This window comes from Nelumbo nucifera, chromosome 4 (genome assembly GCF_055504915.1).
Source record: "Nelumbo nucifera cultivar China Antique chromosome 4, China Antique-T2T, whole genome shotgun sequence".
Lineage (NCBI taxonomy): Eukaryota > Viridiplantae > Streptophyta > Magnoliopsida > Proteales > Nelumbonaceae > Nelumbo > Nelumbo nucifera.
The window spans coordinates 20,229,915-20,243,642 of NC_142652.1; the positions used below are offsets into that span (position 1 = coordinate 20,229,915).

General features: G+C 37.4%; 1 protein-coding gene across 3 annotated transcripts; it reads left to right on the plus strand.

The window, feature by feature from the left end:
* The first annotated feature begins 632 nt into the window (after positions 1-632).
* On the plus strand, positions 633-13,335 carry VIP4 (leo1-like family protein). Of its 3 annotated transcripts, none has more exons than XM_010259776.3 (12): positions 633-1,118; positions 2,426-2,766; positions 3,380-3,515; positions 3,601-3,780; positions 4,252-4,428; positions 8,095-8,226; positions 9,684-9,863; positions 10,088-10,219; positions 11,125-11,235; positions 11,348-11,584; positions 11,942-12,103; positions 13,052-13,335. In XM_010259776.3, exons 1-11 carry the CDS (start codon positions 996-998, stop codon positions 12,074-12,076), a joined length of 1,884 nt encoding a protein of 627 aa, XP_010258078.1. In that variant the 5' UTR covers positions 633-995; the 3' UTR covers positions 12,077-12,103; positions 13,052-13,335. The 3 variants fall into 3 exon arrangements, with proteins under 3 accessions (XP_010258078.1, XP_010258079.1, XP_019053449.1); XM_010259777.3 differs by having other exon boundaries at positions 11,942-12,091; XM_019197904.2 differs by lacking the exon at positions 8,095-8,226.
* The last annotated feature ends 393 nt before the right edge of the window (positions 13,336-13,728 follow it).

The window sequence follows — 13,728 nt, forward strand, 5'->3', positions numbered from 1 at the left end:
TTGTCTAAGCCAGTTAGCTGAACCTCTTCTTAATTTTCGTAGTGACTCACAACCTCACACTCTCAGGCAAACACAGAACCGACGAACACTCACTGGCACAATCAGTAAACTCTCGCAGATCGACGTGAGTCCTCTCTCTCTCTCTCGCGTTCCTCTTCTTAGTTCTCACTTATTCTCTCTCAAATCTTAGACGCAAACTTAGGCACCGGCGAGGCAGCGAACACAGGCACCGCCGGTGGCAATGAGTCCTCTCTCTCTCTCTCATATGCGAACTGACTTCACTTTTCATTGTCAAAATCTTAGTTCACTGTGAACTCAACACCAGCGAACACAGCCACCGACGATGAGTCCTCTTTGCCATTTTGTTGTATTACATCAAGTGGTCAAGTAACTGAGTAGCGCACGAGTTGGCTTGTCGTGCTTCAGTGAAAGTCCCTTGTGGTAGTTTGGTTTAGTAATTAGTAAGCCACTCCTAGTAGATTGTAATTGTTTTATTTTTCTTTGTGTTTAATTCCGTTCATGTTCACCCCCCAAAAAATCGAGCTTGTCCTTTGTCCAAGTTCAGTGGGATTTTTCTAGGCCAGAAAAGCAAGGACAAAGAGAATAAATTTGTTAGGTGGAGAGTCTGGTTTGGGTTTGATCAAAACCCTATTGAACAATTTCCAGAGTCAATCTTCTCTATAGACTCATTCTCATGTTTTGGGCTCGGGCTCGGGCTCGGGCTCGGGCTTTTTATCAAACCCGGACTCGGGCCCAGCCCGTTGGTCGGGCCGGGCTCGGGCTCGGGTCCAACAAAATGCTGTTTATGTCCCGGCCCATCTATTGATTAGGAAGAGGGTCTTAATTTGATAGTTTCTATTTTTACACCTTTAACATCTTTGACAATTTTATTCAATATTCATCTTTGTTTTGTTGCTCTGTGACTACGAGGGGAGAACAGCTAGTGTAAGAGGGCTCTGAAGAAGAAGGAAATCCAGAATTCCAGATTGAACGAGATGGGTGAAGAAAAGCGGCACCAGATGATGCAGAACCTCTTCGGTGATCAGTCTGAAGAAGAGGAGGAAGAAGAGGAGGTTGATTCCGAGCACGAAGTAGCACGACAACGCGATTATATCTCTGTAATCTCTCTCGACTTTTTTTTTTTTTTATTATTCTTACCTGAAACAGTTGATTCGGTTCATGATCTCCCCAACGCCTCTCTCCTAGGTTTTCTCAGATGTACATACATCACTTTTTTTTTTTAAATAAAATTTTCTGGGGAAAACGTTGATATCTGAACTCGTTATTCGGTGCCTTGGCTGATAAGAAAAATGGGTAAACTTTATCGTCTTTCCTTATAACATTTGGAGGCGAAAATTTATGTGTACACACCGATGTTTCATTTATTTCTTTTTGATTGGTAACAATGTTTCATTTATTTCTAACCCATTTTTTTATAAAAGAACAGATAATTGAAAACACAATGGAATGGTTGTATCTTAGAGTAATTATGTCTCTGTATAAATTGTATGTGAAAAGAATTTATATGAGAAGTTGTTGAGAAGGTTGACATTAGGATTTTAAAACAGAATACTACCTTAAAAGAAGAACATGAGTTAGTTGGTCTGCCTACAATTTCTTGTTTGCTTTTCCTAATTATTTTTGATACAAGCCCGACTACGTCTGAGATGTATTTTGATGATTTGTACTTGTTTTGGATTGTTAAAGGGGACTCGGAGTTAGAGTATGTCTCTGTCTAAATTGTATGTGAAAAAAGAACTATTTGAATTTATATGAGAAGTTTTCGAGCAGGCCGACATTAGCATTTTAAAACAGTATACCACATCAGAAGAAGAATATGAGTTATAGCTAGTATATATTTGAGTTGGTCCGCCCACAATTTCTTGTTTGCTTTTCCTATATGGCTATATATATATTTGATTCAAGCCCGACTGCTTATGAGTTCTGATATGTATATTGATGATTTGTACTTGTTTTGAATTGTTAAATGGGACATGGGGTTAGTATAATTCATCCGTTATTGAAATTACACCAGAACCTATATAAAGCTGTTTGACAGAAGCCCTAGATTAACTTCAAGTTCATAATACATATTCTTTCAAGAATGTAAAGGCATATTGGTATAAACCCAACAAGGGTATATATATGTGTATTGTTCATGTAGAATCAGGAGCTATACAATGAGGACAAGTACTTCTGTTGCAATAACAAACTTACTATATAAAATTAAGAACTACAACGTTTAGTACAACAAATTTACTGTATAAAATTAAGAGCTATAATGCTTACTGTAATTTTAGTGGTTTCTCAACTTGTTGAAAAAAACTTGTTGATTTTCCCTTCACTTTTAGATGAATGTGCTAAAGCAAAAAATGAAGTACTGTTGCTGGATTCTAACATCATTTGGTAATGGTTATTTGCCCAGGATGAAGGGGAGGGTGGGGCGGAGCTTGAGGGTGAAGGTGAGGCTGAAATTGAGGGTCAAGGCGAGGCAGAAGTAGAGAGTGATGCAGAACTACATGATGTAGATCCTGATCCTGGAGAGAGTGAGGGTGAAAGGGCTCAAAGTTCACCAGAAAGAGAAGTTAGTGATCAAAGGGAAGAAAGTGAAGGAAAAGAAGTTGAGAGTGATGACCAAGAAGAGTATGGTCAAAGAGTTGTAACCAGCAGGAGAAGGGAAGTAATTGATAGTGAATCAGAGCGTTCTGAGGAAAACCAATATGTTGACAACGAAGATGAGGAGGTTGATCAGGCTGCAAGACCAAGGTAATTTGCCATCTAGTAATCTTTTTGTTATTTTCCCTTATTCATCTCTATGTTACTGATTGCTCTTTGTGCTTGTTATCCATATCTACAATTTTCTTGATGCATGGGTGATCTGCCTTGTACTTGTTTCATTTATAGTTGCTACATATTCCCAAATGTTTTCCCTTGAGATTTTTCTCTTTTCATCTTCAGAATATCTTTTGCATTGTTATGCAACTATTAAAATGTGTTTACTTTGTTTTTACTAATTATTGCAAATTTTTTTCTACTTTAATTCTGGTCTTGCTTATGTGTTGGGGGTGTCAGGTCTCACCTTTTCCATTGCAAAGTGGCTTTTCATTTTGTAAATTTTTAAATCCATATCGGCTTATTTCTTCTGGATTTTTTGGCCCAGATAACTGCTGGTTTACCTACCACTTCAATACTATCTTTCTCTGTTTGTCTGAAATTTGAATACACTTAATGTTCTGCTCTTTAAGCAATTTGTCTCCCCCACATGTTCAGAAAAAAGAGATCTGTTACATGACACAAATGTTTACATCACTTCTTTACTAAAATAATCATATGTTTTGAACTTACTGACAAGCCTGGGCAACTTATTTTTTTCTTGCAGTAGGTCACCTAGTGAAGAGAAAGATGAGGGCCATATCTCACATTCAGCAGCTGAGATCCGAGATGTTTTTGGTGATTCTGATGAGGATGAACCTGCTGAGTATACAACTCAAAATGATCTTGAGGAAGAGTCACATGTCAGTGTTTTTTCAGCATGATAATAGTAACTTTCCTAAGCAATTATTAAATAAATAAACAAATAAATCTTGTTTTTTCTATTAGAGATCCCCTATGGAGGAAGAGAGCTATGAGAAGGATCTGAGACCAGAAGATATAGTGCCTGATGAAGATGCACAGTATGAATCAGAAGATAACATTGAACAGAAAACTAAAGAGAAACCTCTTGGCAACCCTCTGGAAGTAGAAATTCCGCTACGTCCACCCCCGGGTCTGCCAGATAAGGTTTATCTTTGACCTTTCTTGTATGTTCATTTGACAAATTCCTAAATACAATCTATCCTTTTTCAGCTGTTGTTTGTGTAGCATCTATTTACTTAAACATACTCTGTTTTCATATTAAATAATTAGTATGATTTATTTTCTTTGACACATTTTCGGTTACAATTATCTTCTTTGAAATCTAACCTGATGGTGCAGTGTAGAAGCCTCAACATGGCACATTCCACATACAAGTGGCTCTTAAGCTTTTCTGATTACATGAAAGAATTTTGTACTTTATCTTCAATATCTCCTAATATTTCACATGTATTTTGTTTATTCACTTGTGCTTTTATCAGTCATATGTTTTCACCATTCATTCTAGGGGGCTTTCAAATTTTACCAAGTTGATGACTGTCAGTTTTAGTTTCATCAGTTCCACTGATGCTCAATAGTATCTCCTATTCATGTACTGATGCCATTTTTGTGTTGCAGATGAACATGATCAAGGTTTCTAATATAATGGGGATTGAACCAAAGCCATTTGATCCAAAGACATATGTAGAAGAGGATATGTTTGTAACAGATGAATCTGGATCTAAGAAACGTATCCGCTTGGAAAACAATATTGTTCGGTGGAGGAGAGTTCGGAATCCAGATGGCACAATGTCTGTAAGTAAAGACCATAATTTCTGCTATTGTTAAATGGTTTTGTTATTGATAAAAAAAAGGTTTTGTTTAACTGCAACTTATGATGATCCAGCAACGGGTACCATATAAGAGATGCTTCTGGACTTTGAAGATTCTAGAACAGTGATTCGATATTTACCTTTTCTGTATGGTGGACGTTTTCTTCTTTAATTGTTTAAAGTATGACACACTAATCAAAAGTTGCATACTTGCTAGATTCAGCTACCAGGGTTGTGCGTAAATTAAAGAGGGATAGATGGGCTAGACAGCAGGGACTGGCCTACAATCCCTGGGAGATGCTAAGCACATATTTTTTGTATATCATTCTTTTCTACAATTAATAAAATCTTTAACAGTTACTCTAAAAAAATCTTAATGGGTGAAAACTAGGGTTTTATTCTTGGATTTCAATGGATTCAAGGGACTTTGGGCTAACACTAGGCACAAGGTTAATTGGCCAAAACAAGAGCTGAATGTGGACTTCTAAAATAACAGAAAATAATTAGAATGAAAGAAGCAACCCATAGAAACCCAAAATGAAATTAACAAAATTCAAAGTGTGGGATGGGTCCCAAATCAGATTTAGCAAGATGATTAGAGTGACATTTGGAATTCCAGTGACTAGTTCTCTAGACTTTGTTTCTATCTACTCAGGTGGGGAGATTGATTGGTTATTTTTGTTTGGAGGGGCCTCTGGTGTTAAGGTCTCTTTTGAGGATGAAGATAGTAAATGCTTGTTTCTCCTCCAAAAGCTTGAAGCTGTCCTTATATTGTTGGGCCAAAAGGATGAGGTTAGTTTGAGAGTAGAGCTGACTGCAAAATTTTCTGTTAAGATGTAATAATGTCTGTACAAGCTGGTTTTATTTGGTCAGGTGGCTCCTCCGAAAATAGAGTCTTTTATTTAGCTGGTTCTCCTTCATAGGTTTTTTATGGTTGATCATTTAAATTGTGGATAAGTTCAAATTATCAGCAGGTCTTGTCTGTGCAAGTCTTTGGAAGAATTGGTAGATCACTTATTCCTATTAGCATAGTTCTCAGGGCATTGCCTAAGCAACAACTCATCTTTTTAAGGCTAGGTGATGCCCATTTGGGTGGTCCTATATCACCTAGGAAAACTTGGTTAGACTTGAAGTTAAAACTAGGCATAATAAAGAATCTTCTTAGTGATGAGTTATTCCTACATAGAATTTCAAATTAGCACTAAAATCAAGATACTGAAATAGAAACTATTACAAACAAACCTAGGACAGTAGGAATAAAATTAGAAAATAATTGAGTACTTAAAATACTGTAGATTCTGCAACTAAATGACTCGAAGGAACTACTAAAGATTTCAAATGGAAAATAGGAACTACCAAAAACTGAAGTTTGCACATGAAATAAAGATTGGGCAGCCAAATCAGTTCAATAAAACCCATATAGGCCCGAGAAGAATGGGTTTAGAGTCAGCTGTGCCTCAAGGACATACTACTGAAAAGGCTGGATAGGTCCTGTAGGTGTTGGTGGGTTGTGAACTCACCATTGCACCCCTTTGATTAGAACTAATTAGGGACATGTTGCCATTCTTCCTACCCTTGTTACTTAAAGATGAAGATATCTTGGGTATCTTACTTTTTTGGATCGACATTGGGTACTTCGCATTTTTCAACTCTATTTTGATTAAGGCTCTTGCTTGTTTTTGATGTCACTTGTAGCAATTTCCATGGAGCATAATATGGATAAGTGGGGAGAGGGGGAAGGAAGTGGTGTAGTTGTGGCTTGGAGGGGGGATTTGAAGGGCTAGGGAAGTATAGAACTTCCCTTGTGTCTGGTTTCCAAGAGAAGGAAGGGTCTGGTTAAATTTGGGGATGCTGGTTATGTGGCTTCAACTGTTCAGCATGTGAGTGTCTGTAATCTGAAGAGGAAATACTGAATTGATAAGGCATTCTCTATGAATTTCCAGCTGCCTATAGAGGACGTGGCAAATAAATCTATGCATATAGTAGCTAAATCCTTGGTTCTTTTTCCCCTAGGGAAGAACGTTCATCAGGAGGTGGAGACTGTGATTGGGGGGGGGGTCAAAATGCTTTTGACACTCCTTAACACCAGCCTGTGGTTAGATGTCTAACCCCATTATTTACACCATGTCTATGAACCTGTTGATGTGGAATTGTAGATTTTTTGCTTAAAATGGAAATTTCATCACCCATCTTTGTATCTCAATCATCAAAACCATTTTTTGACAAGTGGTGTGAGTAGAATATAGATGGAACCAGACAATCCAATATGCAATCGTCTATGCATGGTACATGTAAACCTGTATGTGTATTGTGTCATATCAGTTTTCTTCCATTTTACCATGTCATTATTTGGTACCTAGCTAGAACTCTTAAAGCAGGGATATTTCTATTCATTGTGAAAAACAGTATTGAAGTTGAAGGGCTTTTCAAGTGTAGACTACCCTTGCTCTAGGTTACGAAAAGACTCCAAAATCACTTCTTCTTTTTTTTTTTTTTTTTTTTTTTTTTTTTTTTTAAGAAAGTCCAAAATCACTTCTTGTTATCTGTTTTTTTCATTATTTCTTCTTCAGAATCTCACAAATAGGTAAGCGATTGGGAATTGGAATATTATGCTGGTTGACCTGTGTCATTGCATGAAATGAAGGCCATATTTGTATAGCTATCTTCTCATCTGGAAGTTACCATTTTCTGTTACTTTTTAGTCATGTCAACTTGGACTCATAATTCCAGTCTTTATCTTTGAATCATGTTCAGAAGAAATACAGAGTATGTATGCAAAAGGCAAAAGATCTGAATGTCAGAAAGCTGATTGTAGAAGGTGATTCAGAGCTGGTTTTGGATTGGCTGCAAAAGGATGATAAAGGATTCTGGATTTTTAATAATGAAAAAAAGAGATTTGAGTGGATGATTCAAGATATGGAAGTGCAGTTCGGTTGGGTTAAAAGGGAAGCGAATAGTTTTGCTGATGTTTTAGCAAAACAAGGGGTGGAGAGGAATCAGTTGTTTTGGGCTCAGCTGTAACAGTGTTGTGTTTGTGGAGAGTTAAGATAGTTTACCTCTCCCTATCTTTTAATTCCTAATATTTCTAATGAAGTTCTGTTATTGATAAAAAAAAGAAATACAAAGTATATAGCATTATAGATTCTGTTCTGAGAATAGCAGTGGTATAATCGTTGAATTAGTAATATTGGCATATATGGCAGTTCATGAGGAATACTGTATGTCGTTACATTCTTTTTTGTACTTTTTCATTTTTCTGCTGCTATCTATTGCTCAACTGGAAGCTAGAAATTGGTATTTTTCTTTGGTGCTGTTAGATGGCACTAAATTTATTGCCAAACCTCTTGACATTATTAGTGAAAACCAATAATATAATAGCAGATGCCCTTGCAAGAAATGGAATAACCAGGACCCAGTTTTTATGGCGGACACCATGTCTGGGTATTGATGTAAATCCATACTAGCTGTAAAAGAAAATAAGGATATCAGTCAGATTGAGCTGTTTTGCGTCGTCATCTCTGTATTTGTTTTGGATACATAGATGTTTCTCTTTTATCCTTCACAATTAATACAATTCACTGTTGCTGGTAGAAAACTCATTGGCATTATCTGTTCTGTGAGTATACACGATGATTTGTTTTGTATGCAGTACGAAAGCAATGCACGTTTTGTAAGGTGGTCGGACGGCAGTTTGCAATTGTTAATTGGGAATGAAGTTCTTGATATATCTGTACAAGAGGCATTGCATGATCAAGCACATCTTTTCCTTCGACATGGAAAGGTGGCTTTTCCAATCTCCTGATGCTAGTGCTCAGAAATTAATAGTTGGTTTTTGTTCCAGGTGGTTCCAGTTTAGGGTTTTTGAAATCTAAATGCATGAGTTGGCAATCTTTGAGTTTCAATAAGCATCATTCCTTTACAAAATTTTCTTATTTTAATATATCTAATTGTCTCTGTATTTCCTCACACCTGATATGACATTTTATCGATTTCTTTATAGTAACCACAATGAAAGAATTTTATTAATTATTATAAATAGATTTGAAAGACCCCCTATTCTTGAGGATGTCTCAAGAGGGGGAACAAAGAGCATGACAGCCGGGTCTTGGCAGGAGAAAACACAAAAAAATAAGAACTGTACAATGTATCTATTGGTTGAATTCAAGTTCCTGATCCTCATTCAGGAGTAGGGGTGCAACTTGGGTGGGCTCAAGTTGGGCCTTTGTCAAAATTTCAATCTGCCTGAAGGCCTGAGCCCAAAGCAGTGTAAAATGCTAACTTAGACCAATCCAAGTTGCATCCCTATTCAGGAGTGGCTCATCTTGCCTACTACTTCCCTTGCATGACAACTAGTGAGATCATTAGCTGATCTTGGAACCTACCTGAAAGTGTTGTTCATCCTAGAAACCAATGACTTAATGAATTTGCTGAACCAGTGTTCCATGGGCCTGTAGTGCCAGCATTCATTATCCAATACAAGCCCTGTATACAATAAGTTCATTCTAACCCCATGAGAAAGAAAGTTTTAGACCTTGCAAGAAATTCCCCTACAGGTCCTGAATAAATCAAAACAATATAGTTCAAGTTATATCTAAGCATGTGTACCATACCTGCCATGTACCAACAGGTGTGGTACCAAGCTTGAATCATGCATTTTCTTTGGTGGGGAAAACCAGCAACCACCAGCCACCCACAAAGGATATAATCTTTAGAAATACCCCTGAACTCCTTTTTTTGAAACCCAAAATCATGCATTCTCTCAGTCCAAACACTCTGGAGAATGTTACTTCGATACTTTAGTACATCCCAGATGATTCTTGCCCTTGTAGCATCAGGGGAAGAACTTGAGAACCAAAAAGCTTAAAGATTTCAGCTATTAGTTTCTGTCAAGCACCTAAAAGAGTGGAAATGGTTCCGTATATCCTTTATGTAAGCATAAGAAAGGAATAGGTGTTTGACATTGTTTGTTACAGAGAGGTCATTATACTCTCTTACCCTGTTGTGGAACAATAACCTCATACATAACCTAATCATTATTGCATTTGCCTGAAGGCCAGGGTTTCAATTTCCTGGGTTTTCCTTTAGGTACCCTTAGCTGCTGATTGGTTAGGTTTCATATAATAATAATTGACATTCATACAGAATGGTAAAGCTATGCTCTTTTCCCCCTTGTCTATTCTATTGTTTGTGCTATTACCTGATTAGAAAATTTTCCTGGTGCTGTATGTTATCATGTAGGGAATCCTTCAATCACAAGGGAGACTCCTAAGGAAGATGAGGTTTATGCCATCTTCCTTGTCATCAAACTCTCATCGGTTATTGACTGCTCTTGTTGACTCACGACATAAAAAGGTTTACAAAGTTAAGAATTGCATCACTGACATTGATCCTGAGAGGGAAAAGGAGGAGAAAGAGAAGGTAATTAAACTTGCTGCTTATTAACATAGAACCTTGGTGAGCTGAAGTTATTTCTATCACCTAGCATTGCTGTGTTTGAAATCACAAAACATCAATGTATTTTCCTGTATGCTCCCGGTACTTTGGTTAAACTTGCAACTAATGGCCTAGTCCCTCACCAAATCTCTTTTTGACTAAATTTTGTTGTAGATTTTTCAATCTTCATGGTCTTTATTCTTTAACAGGCTGAAAGTCAAACTATTAGAGCTAATGAACTTCTGCATCGTAAGCGAGAAAAGGTCAACAGGAAGTACACACAAACTGTAGAGAAGGGTCGGCAACTCTCACCTGGGTTCTTGGAGGAAGCACTTGATGAGGTCTGTCATGAGCTATTTTATTCTCTCTCTCTCTCTCTCTTGTGTGTGTGTGTGCTGCGTATGTGCACGTGCATGCTTGCCTTTTATTTATTTATTTTTTTGGGGTGTTGTGGGGTGGGGAGAGTTTTACTAGTTTGAGAATCAGGAATCTTCAACATGGACATGAGATACAAGGTTGTGTTCTCTTTGTATTATTGGGGAATTGCTCCCTTTCTTTGTAAACAAAGCTGCTTTTAATTAAAAAAAAATTCAATATTTAAGAGTTATAACCACTGAGAAAAGATTCAGTAAATCATTGGATATAAGGTTGACATGGATTGAGGTAATGTGATGCTGATCTAGATATAGCTGAAATGAGGATGTTGGGATGGATGGGTGACAAGACTAGAAAGGGCAAGGTCAGAAATAAGCACATTAGAGAGGACTTGGAAGTAGTTCCAATTAGTGGCAACATGGGGGAAAGTCAACTGAGATGGTTTTTTCATGTGGATAGACGACCTCACCAATGAGGAGTGACTTAATGTGAGTAGAAGGCTATAGACGACCTGACCAGTGAGGAGTGACTTAATGTGAGTAGAAGGCTATAGACGACCTCACCAGTGAGGTGTGACTTAATGTGAGTAGAAGGCTCTAGAAAAGCAAGGGGAAGATCAAAGAAAACATGGTCTTAGGTGGTAAAATGAATTAAGGACTTGCAAAGTTATTGAAAAATTGCTCTTGATAGAGTAGAATGGCAAGGGCAGGATCCATGTAGCTGAACCCAAATGGATGGAATGTGGGATTAAGACTGAGTACAATTGTGTCTAGGATAGCATTTACTGGCACATTAGTCCATAAGCACATTTTCCTCCATCTTTGGAACATTAGTCAATCTTTTGTCTTTTTTCCCCTGCTCTGTTGTGCAGGATGATGAGCCTGATTATTATGAATCTCGTCGCTCGGCTGCTCGACATCGTTTTGAGGAAGACCTGGAAGTGGAAGCACAGGCTGAAAAACGTATCATGAATGCAAAGAGGGTACTGCCACTTCAGTGCTTTCAGAAATAACAGTGTTTTGCAACATCTCTCTCTCTCTCTCTCTCTTTTTTCTTAATAAAATGATAAATCTTGCCGTAATATGTATTTGCAGGCACACAAGGATATTCCACGCAAACCATCCTTGCCAGCTGTTCGATCATCTCGGCGTCCAGTTGAAGAGTTCTCTGAAAGTGAGAGAGAGGAATCTGAATATGAAAGTGATGGAGATGAAGGGGAAAGATCTCCACCACGTAAGAGGGCAGAGGAGCCAGAGAATGGAGATGAGGAGGATGATGAGCAGGAGGAAGAGGACACAGGTGCAAATGAAGCATCAGAAGAGGAAGATGAGGTGCACAGCTCTTTGCCCAAATATTCCTTGTTTCTTTTGATCAAAGGCTTCCACTTATTGCTTCCTGCATACAGTGCATTATGTATGGTTACTGCTTTGCATCTAAAGGTGCTGGAGCAAGACTGAAAATTATGCAAGGAAATTATTATTCATATAGACTGGAAATAAACAAGTACAATCACAAATGATGTTTGGAGTAATGTATCATTTGGTGGCCATTATAAAAACCAAGTAGTTGACTAGTTAGCTGACATGGTGATCATGATTTCCAGATGTCAGAAACAGTGTCCTGCATCAAGGGAATTTTTCATAAAGAAATTCAGTTATTTAAGTTGAAGTTTCTTGGATTTCTTGCAGGAGCTAAGGAGAAGAGGTAGGGAGTCTGGAAGTGGATTCAAGCGCAAGGAGATCGAGTCAGATGGCGAGTCTCCTCCAAGAAAGGCAACAACCCATCGTAGAATGGCATTTGTTTACGATAGTGACGAGGAATGAAACCAGCTTCAAATGGTCAGAATAGCAGTGAGTCAGAAATGCTGCCTATTAGACCCTTGCTATCATTAACCGTGCAGCATGCATGTAAATGAACTAAATCTCCTCAAATAGGACTCAAACCTTGTGACCAGTCATCAACTAACAGTTGACTGCTCTGCAACTGAGCTATTAGTGAAGAAGGGGATTAAGGGTGATCATGGGCCAGGCCAAGCTTTGGGCCTTGCCATTAAATATAAAATAATAAAATATGATACAAATGTAATTTATATTAAAGAATATACATGTTATATTTTATATATTATAAAATATTGTAATGTTATAATGTTATATAATACAAATATGATACAAGTATATATATTTATTATAATATAAAGAATATACGTGTAATTTATATACTTGCCTTGGTTTTGGTGCAGGTCATAAAAGTTATATTTGATTTATAATGTTAATATAAACATATATTACAATGTATTTATAAATATTATAATATTTATATTTTGACATGTTATAATATTTATAATATTGTGGGCCAAACCTGTACACAAAATCTAGACCCAAGCCTGGAAGTTTCTGGGCTGACCAGGCTAGAAATGAAAATGATCACCCCTAAGGGGATACTGTATCTTATGGGGTTTGATTCACATTGTCAACCCATGATCAATATGAGCCTGAAGCTTCATCCACAACTCTAACTTCATTGTGCCTCAGTTCTATGCTTTCATTCCCTAGGAAACTTTGTTTCTATTCTAAATATATCATGCATTGCCCAATTCTATCTATTTTGATATCCCATTGCTTTTGTTGGCAAAGGAGATGTTCCTAGACTACTTGTTTCTACATCTACATGCAGAAAATGCACCAACCAAAAAGAAAAAAAAACATACATTAGTCTAAATTATCTTTTCATCCTGAATGTGCACCACAACACCAGTTACAATTTTTTCTTCTTGATACAACTTGAGTGCTTTCTTGCAGGACTTGAGATGAAGGATCAAGTCATGTTTATCTTCTGGCGTTGGACCATTGTTCATCCTATCAGCCTCTATTCTAGTCTTTCGGTGCTCAATTTTCATAGGGAATTGGTCATCTATAACATGTTATTTTGTTCATTTTGTACTCCGTTTTGGACACTGAAACGGTGCTACCCCTCAAACGTGTTATAGTCGAATTCAAAGATGATGCTGTGAATGTCTTGTTAATGTTATTGGCCCGGCATGCATATCTATTGAAAAGTGAAAGAAAGAGAACTTATATGTTGACTTTGTTCCCACTGCTGACTTGTGTGTTTTGTGGGGTGGTTGCATGGGAGTGCCAGAACCTATACCTTCTGGTGGATGTTAAAAGTCACCTCATCCCAAGAGAAAAAAGAGGTATGAGTTCATCATCTATCATGAAACAATGGAACTACTACTTCAATTGAGGGAGCAAAAGTTAACAGACCTTTATATTATGAGATTTGCTCCCCACACTAAACGCATACATCCCACTTGTGAGGTCTGTGTGAGGAGGTATTATATTCAAATTATGGTTACAATTCGGGTTAGTCTGATTATGTATTTTACACTGTTTTAAGCTTGGACCCATTTTGACAAAATCTCAACTCAAGCTTAAGTTGTATCCTTCAAACCCGCAGGTACGTAATATAAACTCTT

Coding starts and splice junctions, on each gene's coding strand:
- VIP4 (XM_010259776.3), top strand. CDS start 996: ATGGGTGAAGAAAAGCGGCACCAGATGATGCAGAACCTCTTCGGTGAT. Junction 1,119..2,425: donor GACAACGCGATTATATCTCT/GTAATCTCTCTC, acceptor TTATTTGCCCAG/GATGAAGGGGAGGGTGGGGC. Junction 4,429..8,094: donor ATCCAGATGGCACAATGTCT/GTAAGTAAAGAC, acceptor TTTTGTATGCAG/TACGAAAGCAATGCACGTTT.